This window comes from Xenopus laevis, chromosome 9_10S (assembly GCF_017654675.1).
Source record: "Xenopus laevis strain J_2021 chromosome 9_10S, Xenopus_laevis_v10.1, whole genome shotgun sequence".
NCBI classification, from domain to species: domain Eukaryota; kingdom Metazoa; phylum Chordata; class Amphibia; order Anura; family Pipidae; genus Xenopus; species Xenopus laevis.
Window position 1 is genome coordinate 9,648,281 of NC_054388.1, and position 16,910 is coordinate 9,665,190.

General features: G+C 41.3%; 1 protein-coding gene across 1 annotated transcript in view; it reads left to right on the forward strand.

Moving 5' to 3' along the window:
* The window catches only part of opn7b.S (opsin 7, beta S homeolog), a 37,185-nt gene extending 34,119 nt beyond the window's left edge, over positions 1–3,066 (forward strand). The window contains exons 5-6 of the mRNA XM_018238167.2: positions 331–665; positions 2,034–3,066. Of these exons, the coding sequence (XP_018093656.1) occupies positions 331–665; positions 2,034–2,612 (914 nt within the window). The 3' untranslated portion in view covers positions 2,613–3,066. The remainder of the gene's footprint in view (positions 1–330; positions 666–2,033) is intronic.
* The last annotated feature ends 13,844 nt before the right edge of the window (positions 3,067–16,910 follow it).

The window sequence follows — 16,910 nt, forward strand, 5'->3', positions numbered from 1 at the left end:
ACTAGAAAAGAACTCCAGTGTCTCCAGTAATGTGATAGATTTTCTCTGGTTAATATAATTAGTGGGTAATCACTTGCAACGGTGATGCCATGTTTAATTATCTAACCATAGGCCTTCAGGAGACATGTTCTGTCTAATCAGTGTCAATTAGATTTCCTTTGTTTAAAGATAATATAATAAGAAATGTTCTTATGATTAATGTGCAGCGCCCACAACTAAACTGATTCATACCTTCAGATATATTGGGGCCCTTGGTTTCTTGTAACTTCATTAAAATACTGGACGTCTGCCTATAAAAATGAACTAAAAACCTTTATTCTTCTTTGTCAGGAAATAAGTTTTCTACTGCCCATTCGCGAATCCTGCTGCTGGGTATTTGGGCCTATGCAGGATTGTTTGCTACAGCACCTCTGGCGGATTGGGGAAAATATGGACCAGAGCCATATGGAACAGCTTGCTGTATAGACTGGCAGACTTCTAACCAGGAACCCAAGGCTTTATCCTACACCATGTCTTTATTTGTTTTCTGCTACCTCATCCCATCTTCCTTAATACTCATCTCCTACTCACTCATATTTGTCACTGTGAAAGGGGCCAGGAGGGCTGTCCGGCAACATCTATCCCCACAAGCTAAAGGAAGCAGCATCCACAGCTTGATAATAAAGGTTTGTTCACCAATTATTCAACACTATTACTATTAGGATCAAAGCTGTCCTTTGTGGTGCTGGGACAAAACAGACTTTGAATTATGATCCTTTAGTGGATATTGAACTGCAACTAATAATATACCAAGTCTCTCCAAAAGCTACTACTATAGGCACCACCTACTATACCTGCTATCCCACAGTCACACTCCCTTCCCAGAGACTATTATCCCACTGTTACTATAGGCACCATCTCTCCCTACTATACCTGCTATCCCACAGTCACACTCCCTTCCCAGAGACTATTATCCCACTGTTACTATAGGCACCATCTCTCCCTACTATACCTGCTATCCCGCAGTCACACTCCCTTCCCAGAGACTATTATTCCACTGTTACTATAGACACCATCTCTCCCTACTATACCTGCTATCCCACAGTCACACTCCCTTCCCAGAGACTATTATCCACTGTTACTATAGGCACCATCTCTCCCTACTATACCTGCTATCCCACAGTCACACTCCCTTCCCAGAGACTATTATCCACTGTTACTATAGACACCATCTCTCCCTACTATACCTGCTATCCCACAGTCACACTCCCTTCCCAGAGACTATTATCCACTGTTACTATAGGCACCATCTCTCCCTACTATACCTGCTATCCCACAGTCACACTCCCTTCCCAGAGACTATTATCCACTGTTACTATAGACATCATCTCTCCCTACTATACCTGCTATCCCACAGTCACACTCCCTTCCCAGAGACTATTATCCACTGTTACTATAGGCACCATCTCTCCCTACTATACCTGCTATCCCACAGTCACACTCCCTTCCCAGAGACTATTATCCACTGTTACTATAGACATCATCTCTCCCTACTATACCTGCTATCCCACAGTCACACTCCCTTCCCAGAGACTATTATCCACTGTTACTATAGGCACCATCTCTCCCTACTATACCTGCTATCCCACAGCCACATTCCCTTCCCAGAGACTATTATCCACTGTTACTATAGGCACCATCTTTCCCTACTATACCTGCTATCCCACAGTCACACTCCCTTCCCAGAGACTATTATCTCACTGCTACTATAGGCACCATCTCTCAGAACTATACCTGCTATCCCACAGCTTCCAAAAAATTAATAATATATACAGTTTTTTTCTTTGAAACTGACCCACAGGGAAGCCCATATTCATAGTAGGTACCAGAGGGCTGGCCTGGTAAATGCACTTGCCTGCCTCTAGTTCCAGTCATGACTTATGATTAGGAGAACTTTGCACCTGTCATTAAATTACACTGATATTTTTAGATGAACCTTTTATTGGAATATTATAAATATCACTTGCCAATAACATATTTTCTTTTTTTCGTAGCTTAGTATAGCAGTTTGCATTGGGTTTCTCATAGCCTGGACTCCGTATGCTATTGTGGCTATGATAGCAGCATTCGGAGACCCTCAGAAAATTCCGTCACTGGTGTTTGCCCTTGCCGCGGCATTTGCCAAGTCCTCAACGATTTACAACCCAATGATTTATCTGCTCTTGAAGCCCAATTTCCTGAATGTGGTAACTAAAGAGTTGACATTACTTCAGACCATGTGTGCAGTGGTTTGTGGCTGGTGCCGGACACCCATGGTCAGAACTCCATGTCCACACAAAGACCTTAAAACCACCTCAAAACCACCGGACAATTTTAAGGAAACCCAAGACATATGCAGGAACTGTGCTGGCACTTTTGAATGTTTTCGGAATTACCCGCGATGCTGCACTTTGGCGAATGTTGATTCTGCCCAGCCCATGGCAGCCTCTCTCGTCAGAATGCCTCCCGCAAATGGTGCACCCCAGCAAACAGTTCAACTTGTTGTAAGTTCATCAAGGACAAGGTCTGGGGTGGAGACTGTTGAGGTGTCCGCTGGGGCCCTAACGTCAGATTTCATAAAAGACTTTATCTGAGAGTTAAACATCTCTGGGATCTTCAGGAAAATGTCTGTTGTACTGATATTAAAATATTAAAGTATTTTTAACTCATGACTCGGCTGCTGTGTTTAGCATCATAATAAACAGGAACTCAAGTCACGCGTCACAGACTAACAGCAGGAGGCACTGGGGAAGTTGTTAGGTTGTGACACTTAGGGATTCCACTGATCCGACAAACTGACTACAGTATAAGTTATCCCAATAGCTTGACTTGATTTGCTTGCAGCTGGAAAAGTGGATACTTTAATAGAACCCATGTACAACTGACCCAACACTGTGCCTGCTAGTGCCATGAACACATATAGCAGTGGTAACCAGTCCGCCCGCTGGGCCCCCCTAGTCCGATTCTAGTGATACCACCCTGATTGTATTAAAGATATGGGATCCCTTATCCAGAAAGCTCTGAATTACAGTTAGGCCATCTCCAATAGACTCCATTTTAATCAAATAAAAATCAATTTTAAAAAAAAATGGTTTCCCTTTTCTCTGGAATAATAAACCATTAATCCTTATTGGAGGTAAAATCACAATGTTTTTTGTTTAATTGAAGTGGTTGTTAAACTTTTTAAACAATTTTTTTTTAGTTCAGTTGAATAGTTCACCAGAAATAAAGATTTTTTTCCAATAACTTTCTATTTGTGACCATTTTTTCTAATATTGAAGTGTAACGTTTAATTTTTCACCTTCTTATGTCTTTCCGAATCCCTGAGTTTCACTAAAGGCGGCTGTTAAAATTGATACAATAGTTACTAATATTTCACAGATACTGCTGGGAAATGTATCAACTAATGTAGTAACTAGGGTTGCCCTCTTTTCTGGAAAAAAATACCCGCCTTCCTATATATTTATCTTTTTTCCCTATTAATAACATTGGGATGAGCCATAATTTTTACCGGCCAGGCTGGTATAATAAAGGCCAGGTGGCAACCCTTGTAGTAACTAAATGTAGCAAACTGTAACAGTTCCGAATCTGCTCCTGGATCACTGAGCTGCCAGACTCATAGCCCAGAGACGGGAACATTGTTGTTGTTCACCTTCAAACACTTTTTTTTAGTTTAGTTGTTTTCATCATCATCATTTATTTATATAGCGCTGTCAAGATACGCAGTGCTTTAATGTTTTTCAGATACTTCACCAGAAATGAGACTTTTTTCAATTACTTTCTAGTTTGTATTTGTGATAGCTTTTCTAATAATAAAGCGTAAAGTTTCAATTTTCACCTTCTAAATCAGTTCTGGGAGGGGGGTCGCTGACTCTAAACTGATACATTTTGGCCCTGCTGAGCAGAATCCCTGAGTGTCATTAAAGGAGAACCAAACCCTTAATTATAAAACCCCTACTCTCCTACCCTACATAGACCCTCCCCCCTGCTCTCCCCCAGCCTAGGTGTTACCCCCGGTAAATGCCCCTACCTCTTTACTTACTCCTCAGTGCAGATTCTGTGCAGCGGAATTCACGGGCGCCATCTTCTCTTCGGGAAGATAATGGTGTATTGGCGCATCCACAGTTGGAGCAATCTTCTGGTTTGTGACAACTGTGCATGCCTCGAAACTGATGGAAATTCCCAAAGCACTAGAAGAAGCCCCGAAGATTACCGAAGAGAAGAAGATGGCGCCCGTGAACTCTGCTGCACAGAATCTGCACCGAGGGGTAAGTAAAGAGGTAGGGGGTAACACCTAGGCTGGGAGGGAGCAGGGAGGAGGGTCTATGTAGGGTAGGGGGTAGGGGTTTTTATAATTAAGGGTTTGGTTCTCCTTTAAGGTCAGGGCACATGCACAGATTCGGGGAGATTAGTCACCCGGAGACAAATCTCCTCTTCTTTGGGGTGACTAATCTCCCCAAACTGCTTCCCGCCGGCTAGAATTTAAATCGCCGGTGGGATGGCACTCAGAGTGCTTAGTTTTCACCAGGAAACTTCGGGCGACAACAAGGCACTCCGAGTTCCATCCCATCACCAGGAAACTTCGGGCAACTTCGGAAAACAAAGCGTATGCCCTGACCCTTAAAGGCAGCTGTTAGAATTGAAACAATAGTTGTTAATATTCCACAGATGCTGCTGAGAAATGTTTCAACTAAATGTTTCAAGTAAATGTCGCAAATTGTTACAGTTCAGATTCTGTTTCTGGATCACTGAGCTGAAACACCAGAGACACGAACATTAGACTTCGAACTTCAATTTTTGGAAAAACAATAAAAAATGAAAAGCAACTGAAAAATGTCTTTGTTTTATGGTGAACAATCTGAAAACAACAACTGAAAGGTGAACAACCCCTTTGAAAATGTAAATTATTTTTTAGTGGACTTAAAGTGGGCTGTGGCCTCCCCCCAAAATATTTTTAGCATACAATCCGTCATTTTCTCTCATATCTGCAGCTTCCATACAATTTTTCCCCCTCAAACTTGTATTCCCTTTACAGTGGTGAGTGAATTAGACAAACCGGAGGTTTAGCCAATCCCTGCACTGTGTTTTCCCTCTCAAAGTGTAAGTCCCGGTACAGCTGCACTGGGATTGGCTAGGCTGCATGGTGAACTTTGAACCTCCCTCAGGCTTGTCCAATCCCCTCACAGCTGTACTTGGACTAATGCTTTGAGGGGAGAAATGTTTTTATTTCCAGCAGACATGAGGATAGATGCCAGTGCTGAAGCCACAGAAGGAATGTGGAAGAAGTTATGGAGAGAATACAATGGTTGAAAGGGTATGGAAGAGAGGCAAGAACACACAGAGTGTGAGTATAATGATAATAGCTGATTTATTGTGGCTCTGTGTGACTAACACAATTGTGGGCAGTGTTTGGGGTGTCAGTACTACTGCCTCTAACTGTATTGGGAGCCATTTAACTTATATAATGTTTCTGTGGTGCAAGTTCTCTCACTGAATAGAATGTGTGTGGGATATTGGCTCCCTCTGCCTCTTTATGTATGAAATGTGCCTCATTGCAGTTTATTACTTGGTTTATATTGTTCTCCTTGTGTCAGTACAGGCGGCTTCTCAGGGCTTGACTGGGCCTGGCAAAACAGTAACCCCCTCCCCCCAAAATAGCGGCCCTGCCTGGTACAGAGTAGCAATCTGGATATTCTAGGCCATTCCTGTGTAGCCATGGGGGCAGCCATTCAAGCACAGGATACACAGTAGATAACAGATAAGTACTACTATAGTTTATATAAACAAGCTGCTGTGTAGCCATGGGGGCAGCCATTCAAGCACAGGATACACAGTAGATAACAGATAAGTACTACTATAGTTTATATAAACAAGCTGCTGTGTAGCCATGGGGGCAGCCATTCAAGCACAGGATACACAGTAGATAACAGATAAGTACTACTATAGTTTATATAAACAAGCTGCTGTGTAGCTATGGGGGCAGCCATTCAAGCACAGGATACACAGTAGATAACAGATAAGTACTACTATAGTTTATATAAACAAGCTGCTGTGTAGCCATGGGGGCAGCCATTCAAGCACAGGATACACAGTAGATAACAGATAAGTACTACTATAGTTTATATAAACAAGCTGCTGTGTAGCCATGGGGGCAGCCATTCAAGCACAGGATACACAGTAGATAACAGATAAGTACTACTATAGTTTATATAAACAAGCTGCTGTGTAGCCATGGGGGCAGCCATTCAAGCACAGGATACACAGTAGATAACAGATAAGTACTACTATAGTTTATATAAACAAGCTGCTGTGTAGCCATGGGGGCAGCCATTCAAGCACAGGATACACAGTAGATAACAGATAAGTACTACTATAGTTTATATAAACAAACTGCTGTGTAGCCATGGGGGCAGCCGTTCAAGCACAGGATACACAGTAGATAACAGATAAGTACTACTATAGTTTACATGAACAAACTGCTGTGTAGCCATGGGGGCAGCTATTCAAGCACAGGATACACAGTAGATAACAGATAAGTACTACTATAGTTTATATAAACAAGCTGCTGTGTAGCCATGGGAGCAGCCATTCAAGCACAAGATACACAGTAGATAACAGATAAGTACTACTATAGTTTATATAAACAAGCTTCTGTGTAGCCATGGGGGCAGCCATTCAAGCACAGGATACACAGTAGATAACAGATAAGTACTACTATAGTTTATATAAACAAGCTGCTGTGTAGCAACGAGGGCAGCCATTCAAGCACAGGATACACAGTAGTTAACAGATAAGTACTACTATAGTTTATACAAACAAGCTGCTGTGTAGCCATGGGGGCAGCCATTCAAGCACAGGACACACAGTAGATAACAGATAAGTACTACTATAGTTTACATAAACAAACTGCTGTGTAGCCATGGGGGCAGCCATTCAAGCACAGGACACACAGTAGGTAACAGATAAGTACTACTATAGTTTATATAAACAAACTGCTGTGTAGCCATGGGGGCAGCTATTTAAGCACAGGATAGACAGTAGATAACAGATAAGTTCTACTATAGTTTATATAAACGAGCTGCTGTGTAGCCATGGGGCAGCCATTCAAGCACAGGATACACAGTAGATAACAGATAAGTACTTCTAATATCCTTATCATTTAAAGTAGGGGTTACATTATCCATTATAATACACGGGTGATTGAGTTTCATGTATAACTCAGCCTGCAGCCTTGTCATTATATAGGGCCACAGAAGCCCTCAGTGACTTCTGATATTTCAGTTATACTTTTAACACATCTCCCATTGGCCACTAGGTGGCACCATTGAACCAGAGAATCAAATAAAATGCAACAGTTCAGTCTGGTAAAATCACAATGCTTTAAACATCATTGTTTAAGCTTTGACAACAAAGCACAGACATTAGGTAAACTGTAAAGGGGTCGTTCACCTTCAAACACTTTTTTCAGTTCAGTTGGTTTCAGATAGTTCACCAATAATAAATACTTTTTCCATTTACTTTCTATTTTCTGTTTGTGACCATTTTTCTAATATTAAAGTGTAAAGTTTATTTTTTTTTTCACTTTCTAAAGCAGCGCTGGGAAGGGGGTCGCTGACTCTTTAACTGTTCTAAATCCCTGAGTGTCTTTAAAAGCAGCTGCTAGAATTGATACAATAGTTACTAACATTCCACTTCATACTGCTGAGACATTTATAAACTAAATGTATGAAGTAAATGTAACAAATTGTAACGGTCCAGATGCTCCAGGATCACTGAGCCGCCAGACTGAAACACTGGAGATCTGATCATTAAGCTTTAAACTTACATTTTGGGGAAACGATAACAAAAAATAAAGGATGGAAAGCAATTGAAAAATATAGTTGTTTATGGTGAACAATCTGAAAACAACTCAAATGAAAAAGTGTTGGGAAGGTGAACAACCCCTTTAAAGGAGAACTAACTCCTAAAAACTAATGTGGCTAAAAATGCCATATTTTTTATAGTGAACTTATTGCACGAGGCTAAAGTTTCAGTTTGTCAATAGCAGCAATGATCCAGGACTTCAAACTTGTCACAGGGGGTCACCATCTTGGAAAGTGTCTGTGACAATCACATGCTCAGTGGGCTCTGATTGGCTGTTGAGAAGCTAAGCTTAGGGCTCGTCACTAATTATCCAGCAGAAAATGAGCTTCCCTGGCTGTAATATAAGCTGATGCTACAGGTTTGCTGATTATTAAATTCTGATGCTAATTGCACTGGTTTCTGTGCTGCCATGTAGTAATTATCTGTATTAATTACTAATCAGCCTTATATTGTGACATTTCTATTCTATGTGTACTGTATATTGTGAGTGGGTCGCTCAGTAAGTGACAGCAGCACAGAGCATGTGCAGTGAATCAGCAGAAAAGAAGATGGGGAGCTACTGGGGCATCTTTGGAGACACAGATCTTTACTGCTAAAGGGCTGTGGTTAATTAACAAGAGAGCTGAGAGAAATGCAAACGAAGAGGCAGAACTTGCTGCTAGGTGCTCTTTATTGCACACAACATGTTTCGGGCCCAGAGCCCTTTATCAAGTTTACAAATCATTATGTGAACAGACTTTTTAAGGTGTACAACAGGAAGTGAGATCATAAAACATCGTATGTCAATCAACCGTGGTGCGGTGCTGATGTCATCTTAATAAATGCTAATAAAAAACATTAGTCTTTTTGCATCATTCTATAGTTCAACCGTGACACAGTGCTGATGTTATCACAATATGTGCTCATAAAATCAATAATAAAAAGATGTATAAATAGTACAAAAATCGTCCAAAAATATTTTTGCTTCATTCCAAAGTTGTGACAAATGTGGCAAAATTTGCAGGGATATTGTACAAAGGTTATATATACAAAATGTTTCGCTAAAATGCAAATATGCTTATGAACAAAAAAGGAACTGCCCATTTCTAGACCTACCACTAAAGCAACATGATCACATGTCTATTTTACATAGAAGGATTGGCCAATATTCTTACCACTAGTTGTACATATAATGTAACTATCTTGGGCTCAGTAATTCTGTTATCTGCAAAGAAACAAATCAAGTATAAGTTTCAAGGGGGAATAAGTTACAGATGTATCAAAAATGTATCAAAGAGCTGTAAAAAAAAAAAAAAAAAGTTATCAATCATCGTTTACACATAGTAAAGATAAGGGATGCAACAATGTAGTTATAGGAAACATTTAACACTCCAGCTATCATTCATGCCTTTGGGATAGAGTGTATCTAGTTTTTAATCCAGTATACCTCCCTCTGTGACAATTTCTTCCTCAGATTACCACCTCTCTGCATTGGGCTCACTACTTCAAGTGTAGCCCATCTTAACTGGGACTGGTTATGGTTGGCAGTATTAAAGTGTCTAGATACCGTCGTGTCGGTGGCTGCTCCTTCTTTAAAATTCCTTATATTCCCTTTATGCTCCTTTATGCGAGTCTTTACTGCTCTTATGGTTTGACCAATGTATGCAAGCCCACAGGGACCTTTTAACATATAAATCACATAGCTTGTATCACATGTAGCAAAGTGATTTAGCTTAACAGGAGTACCATTAGCTGGATGTCGCAAGGTTTCTCCTTTGATGATGGAGGAGCAGCAAATACAGTTTAGGCAAGCAAATGTTCCCACTTTAGGTTGACCCAGGGCCGGCCTTAGGCCTATTGGACCAATTGGGCCCAATAGGGCCCCGCACCTCAGGGCAGCACAGATAATATTTCCCTCAGCACATGATGCTGCCTGGCCTGCCCCCAACTTTGAGAGTCCAGCCCATCCCCAAATCCATAGGTCCAGCCCACCCCACCCCCAACTCTGATAAGCCAGCCTAACCCCCAACTCCATAGGTCTAGCCTGCCCCCAACTCTCATAGGCCCAGCTTTCCTCCAACCTTGATAGGCCCTGCCTGCCCCCAATCGAACCAAGCCTGCTCTCAAGCTGAATCGGCCCAGCCTGCCCCAAACTAATTGGCCCAGTCCACTCTCCTATTTCCTCCCTCTCTCTCTTACCCTGTGTGCCCCTATTATGTGCCCCTATTTCATCCCTCTCACTCTCTTACCTTGTCTGCCCCTTTCCTTTCTATTTTGTGCCTGTATGCCCTTATTTTCCTAAATACTTGGTGTGTCAGTAGCCAGCAACACTTTGTCTAGGGGCCCCGCCAACATGGTCCCAATTGGGCCCCATATTTGATAGGATCAGCCCTGTCTCTGGGTACCCTTTATTCGGGGCGGATTAACCTCCGATGGACACAATATATCTCGGAGACTCCTTCCTTTGTTGTAACTAAATATTGGAGGTTTTGTCAGGGAACTCCTTAGTGTTTTTTCCTGTAATAACAATGGTTGCCTGTGGTTGCCTTGGGCTGGTACAGAAGCTCAAAATATAATGTACAACATTTCTACCTACTTCTCTCTCCCCGGTGCAATTGCACAACAGGAAAATCTCATTTTAAAAGGTGCATTTAAAGGTGCAGTTCCTCATGTTACCCCTCCCTTCTCTTTTCCCCTTTCTTCATTTGTTTTTTTACGCAAGACTCATGGTTTTCAGTTGACTCTGCAATAACATTTCCCGTCGCTGTGCAGGTTACGAGGAATAAACCAGCCCAATATTTGCCTATAGGAAGAGGTTTCTGGGCTGGTATAACTCACACAGGGAAATAAAACCCTCTGCTGACCTATTTCATTTCAGGAGAGTCATAACAAAATGCAAAGTTGTCATAATAAAATATACAGATTTAGGGTTGCCCCCGGGGCCAACCCTTTGCTGAGAAACATGGCTTAAAAAAAAAGATATACTGTAGGTGCAGGAAGTTGTCTTCCAGAGGAATGAATTGTCAGCTACACAAGGGACCCCATATTTTTACAGATCATGTAATACTGATTGTTTTACTAAGTATATATTCTTTCAAGAAAGTTTTTTCTGATTGATTTCCTCACCCTGCCCCCCCCCCCAAATCTTTTATTAAGGAATTCCATAATATGACTACCTTTACGGGGTTGCCTTAAAGGGGTGGTAAACTTATAGGGGGTTATTTATCAAAGTCCGAATTTATCTCAATATTTTCTAAAAAAACTCTGACCAAATCCGCACGGGGTTTTTGGGCTTATTTATTAATACACTTTCCCGAAAATTTTGTTTGCGGGAAAAAATCTTGATTTTCACAATTTTTTCCGATTTTTCATCCGATCTTCACGATTTTTTCAGATTTTCCACCTGAAAACTCAGAATTTTGGCCGAAAACTCAGAAAACTTCTCCCATTTACTTATATGCAACCTTGACAGGTCTGAGATGCCGGATTTTCAGATTCTGACTTTTCCTATCCTTGGGGTTTAATAAATTACAAAAAATTCGTGATTTTTTTTAAAAGTCAGATTTTATAGAAAAAAATCAGGAATTTTTCGTGATTTTTGCATTCAGAGTTTAGTAAATATGTAATATAACGGCCATTGTAATAGTATGTAATATAACAGCCAATTCTAAGCAACCTTTCCTTTGGTTTTCATTATTTTATTTTTTTTATAGTTTTATAATTATTTGCCTATTTCTTCTAACTCTTTCCAGCTTTCAAGTGGGTGTCGCTGACTCCATCTAAAAAGCAAATGCTCTGTAAGGCTACACATTTATTGTTATTGCTAATTTGAATTCCTCATCTTTCTAGTAAGGTCCTCTCCTATTCATAGTCCAGTCTCTTATTCAAATCAATGCATGGTTGCTATGGTAATATGGTACATAGCAACAAGATAGCTGACACTACAAACTGGAGAGCTGCTGAATAAAAAGCTAAATAACTCAAAAAACACAAATAATAAAAAATGAATACCAATTGCAAACTCCTTCCAGAGCCCCCTGTAATTCCCGGCACAACCACCCCCACACTGTCCCACATACTCTGCTCCAGTCTGATCCTTCTTGCCACCCACTGCCAGCCTTCAGGAAAGCACAAGCCGGTCATTCTCTCCTATGAATAGTATGCCTGTTGTCAGAGTAGAGTGAGGGGGACCATCAATTTGGTCTTTGTCCAGGGTCCTCCCATAGGTTTGCCTATGTTGATGTTGAAATCTCCTTTCCTCCAGTCTTCTTGTCATCTGCAGTAGGTAGAACAGGTGTTTATACTACATACAAGCTAAAATTGTAATATACTGAATGCCAATTTTATTGTCCGCCCATAACAGGACAAATGAATCTGGTGAAAGTAGCTCCTATATAAATAACTGATCGTTTTATGTAGTGATGGATAAAAATGGTCTTGTTGGAGGGGCGGTGAGAACCCTGCCTGTCTGTCTTCTAGGAACAAATAAATCTTGGTCATGGGCGTTAATTTCTTTTTCCCTTGTGGCTTGCCATTGGTGACTGGTTATAGAACCCCTGTAAACATTGGGGTTTTACTCTTGTAGCGAAGTACCCCAAAAATGTAGGGTGTTCATATTATGCCTCCTGAGTTAAAAAAAAAGTTTGTGTTTGTGTCCAAAAATAAATATTTATGGGATATTTATGAGATTTTAGCTCTCTGTATGACAGAGCATTCTGTCCCAGTGGCTGCACAGATCCTATCTGATCCCCATTGGAAGCAGCAGTCCTGTCCTGCTTTACGGCAGCTGAGATTCTAGCTATCTGTATAACAGAACATTCTGTCCCAGTGGCTTCACAGATCCTATCTGATCCCCATTGTAAGCAGCAGTCCTGTCCTGCTTTATGGCTGAGATTCTGGCTATCTGTATAACAGAGCATTCTGTCCCAGTGGCTGCACAGATCCTATCTGATCCCCATTGTAAGCAGCAGTCCTGTCCTGCTTTATGGCTGAGATTCTGGCTATCTGTATAACAGAATATTCTGTCAAAGTGTTCGGAGAGCGTGTCAGAGAATCAGTATTGACATCACTTCAGAATTTTGAGCCCTGAACAGCCTTATATGACAGAGGAACAGAAATATGCATTAGCAAGGTAAAGCAAACTAATCATAACATATGTAATTAAATTGCAAATATTTAGCAACCGAAATCTGTCTGTCACGAGTTTTAAAATAAAACCCTTAATATTAAATCACTGTGCGTGTATATGTAATGGTTATAAAGTACAAGGCAATGGCTACAACAGTCACATAAATGTCTTGCAATTACCAGCAGCCTACAAAATAGTTTTTTTTAAATGTAATATAATTGTTTCCCACACATAAAATGTATATACGGTGCACTTCCTATAATTTTACACTCTGCCCAAATGCAAATTCTTCTTTGATTTCATAGTTTATGACCAAATTATTATACACAATTAAACATTTCGGCGTCCAGTTAAAAATCTTTGTTGTGCAAGGAAGATTAAATGCCTAGAGGTGAAACTCAGCCTTGTGCCTCTTCCTCCAAAGGTAATTTACTAAAGGGGAAGTAGCAAAGCTGCATTGCACTCAAAATGTATATTGTTAACCATTCCAAGGAAGATGTTAAAGAAAAAACAAAAACTGACACTGCATTAGTGTGTATGTTATTCAGAAAACAGATATATGTGCAAGCACATCAAAATGCTAAAGAAGTACTTGTTTTTACCAGCTCTCTCTGATACCCAGTGTAAGTGCTGTCAGTGTAAGTGGCAGAAATCCTATCTGATCTACATTGTAAGCAGCTGTCTAGACCCTGCTTTATGGCTGAGTTTCTAGCTATCTGTATAAAAGAGCATTCTGTCCCAGTGGCTGCACAGATCCCATCCTATCTGATCCCCATTGTAAGCAGCATTCCTGCCCTGCTTTATGGCTGATATTCTAGCTATCTGTATAATAGAGCATTCTGTCCCAGTGGCTGCACAGATCCTATCTGATCCCCATTGTAAGCAGCAGTTCTGTCCTGCTTTATGGCTGAGATTCTAGCTATCTGTATAACAGAGCATTCTGTCCCAGTGGCTGCACAGATCCCATCCTATCTGATCCCCATTGTAAGCAGCATTCCTGCCCTGCTTTATGGCTGATATTCTAGCTATCTGTATAATAGAGCATTCTGTCCCAGTGGCTGCACAGATTCTATCTGATCCCCATTGGAAGCAGCAGTCCTGCCCTGCATTGATAATTGCACAAAACAAATTTAGTGTATATAAAATAATTAACAGGTATAGGGCCTATTGTGGGAGGTCAGAAATCCACTCTTCTTTCATAGCATTCTCCTTACATGTATTTCTTACTGACTCCTGTCCTATCTGCTCAAGTTCAATGACCAATCTCCCAAGGCAGCCAAAACATTCTGATTTCTGATATAACAGCTTAGTCTGAAATTGAATAAAACAAATAAACTTTTTATCTGTCCAATTGTTTTCAAAAACACCTTTGAGCGCCACTTTCCAGTTGGTTTATCTTGGCCTCACAAGCAGTGATCTCAGAAATGTTTAGTTGCAAAGCTGTTTCACTCCTGTTGCACATCATTGTTTAACTGTATGAGGAGACTGTTGCCTTTGTAGCCATCACCTGTGGTTGGCCTTGGATGCAGCACTGGCCCATCTTGATGTCATTACTTTTACATCTGGGACCAATGTATTTCACCGCCAAGGGGATTCCGTGTTTGTTACTTATGACATTGCCTGAAATTAATTCCATTGCTGGATAGTGGAAAAAACAAAGCTGGGACCCCACTGCCGGGTTGTGTTCAAAGGGGGAGAAACAAGCAGAGGAATGTTTAGAAGCCATAAAATACAAAATAACTTTTAAAGGGGATATAAACTTTCAGACTCATGGAACATTAAGCATCTTAACTTCAGAATTCAGCCCAAGAGCTAAATTGCTTTAAGAAATAACATATATTCCATTAAAAGAAACTTAATAGTTACGTGATTGCTTATAGGCATCCCTGTGCATGTACTCGGTGGCAGGTGCTAATGCAAGAGGATTGAACTGGGCACAAGCATAACACCATGAAAGGTGGACCTGGGAGGTAAAACGAGATGTGGCCAAAATGAGTTGTATAGGACTTCTGTACTTGGTAAGTTATACATCAGCCCCATGCAATAGAACAACTTCCAAATGTTTCACAGCTTTAGATAAGTTTGGCATAAGACCCATTCCTTCAGAATCATTTCTTTATACAAGAAGGGAAGACAATTCTGCCTTAAGGGGGAAAAATTCCTTCCTGACTCCTTAATGCCAATTTGAGAATTTCCATGGATCATCATGTTAATCCTATTTAAATTAAATAGTTCTAAGCGCAAATACTTTGCAACCCCTACATCGTTTATTACAGTTTAGTAAGGGACTCCTCTGGTATCACATCCAAATGCCACTGGCAGAGAAACCTGCGAAGGCACAATTCTAACAAAGCAGACATCCTTACATTACTTAAGATGGAAATGCCTGTTATCTGACGGGGATGGTGGGATTTTAAACAAAAAACATCTGATCTGCAGCTGCTATGAGCACAGAATAATTTTATTTTAATCCATATATTTCCCTAATTGTCAGCATCAACGTCATGACTGCTCATACTAATTCACTAATATGTTATAGTGGGTGAGGCTGTAGGTGTGTATACATAGCAGAAGTGATGGTGCCAGTAATGGACACAAGGCAACAGAAATGCATTCAAGGCAGCAGGAATGAATATATGGCTATGATGCATAAAGTATGGAAATACAGCATTCTGAATAGATATAAGGCAGCAGAACAGATACAGTATATGGCAGCAGAAGTAACAGGTACATTACTGTAGGACTGAAGACTTGGCAGACTGCAGTAGTGATAAATACATGGCAGCAAAAATGGAAACACTTCAACATACATGGATACCAAGCAGCAGGAATTGATGTTTGGCAGCAAGAATGATTAGAAGGCAGCAGGGATGAATACAAGGCAGCAGGGATGGATACAAGGCAGCAGGGATGAATACAAGGCAGCAGGAATGGATACATGGCCGCAGGGATGGGTACATGGCAGCAGGGATGAATACGAGGCAGCAGGGATGAATACAAGGCAGCAGGGATGAATACATGGCAGCAGGGATGAATACAAGGCAGCAGGGATGAATACAAGGCAGCAGGATTAAATACAAGGCAGTAGGGATGAATACAAGGGAGCAGGAATGGATACATGGCAGCAGGGATGAATACAAGGCAGCACGGATGAATACAAGGCAGCAGGGATGGATACATGGCAGCAGGGATGGATACAAGGCAGCAGGGATGGAAACAAGGCAGCAGGGATGAATACAAGGCAGCAGGGATGAATACAAGGCAGCAGGGATGAATACAAGGGAGCAGGAATGGATACATGGCAGCAGGGATGGATACAAGGCAGCACGGATGAATACAAGGCAGCACGGATGAATACAAGGCAGCAGGGATGGATACATGGCAGCAGGGATGGATACAAGGCAGCAGGGATGGAAACAAGGCAGCAGGGATGAATACAAGGCAGCAGGGATGAATACAAGGCAGCAGGGATGAATACAAGGGAGCAGGAATGGATACATGGCAGCAGGGATGGATACAAGGCAGCAGGGATGAATACAAGGCAGCACGGATGAATACAAGGCAGCAGGGATGGATACATGGCAGCAGGGATGGATACAAGGCAGCAGGGATGGAAACAAGGCAGCAGGGATGAATACAAGGCAGCAGGGATGAATACAAGGCAGCAGGGATGAATACATGGCAGCAGGGATGAATAAAAGGCAGTAAGGATGGATAAAAGGCAGTAGAAATGAATACATGGCAGCAGGGATTTATACGAGGCAGCAGGGATGGATACATGGCAGCAGGGATGAATACATGGCAGCAGGGATGAATACAAGGCAGCAGGAAAGGATACAAGGCAGCAGGAATGGATACATGGCAGCAGGAATTCACGCAAGGCAGCAGGAATTGATCTATGGAAGAAGTAGCAGATACATTG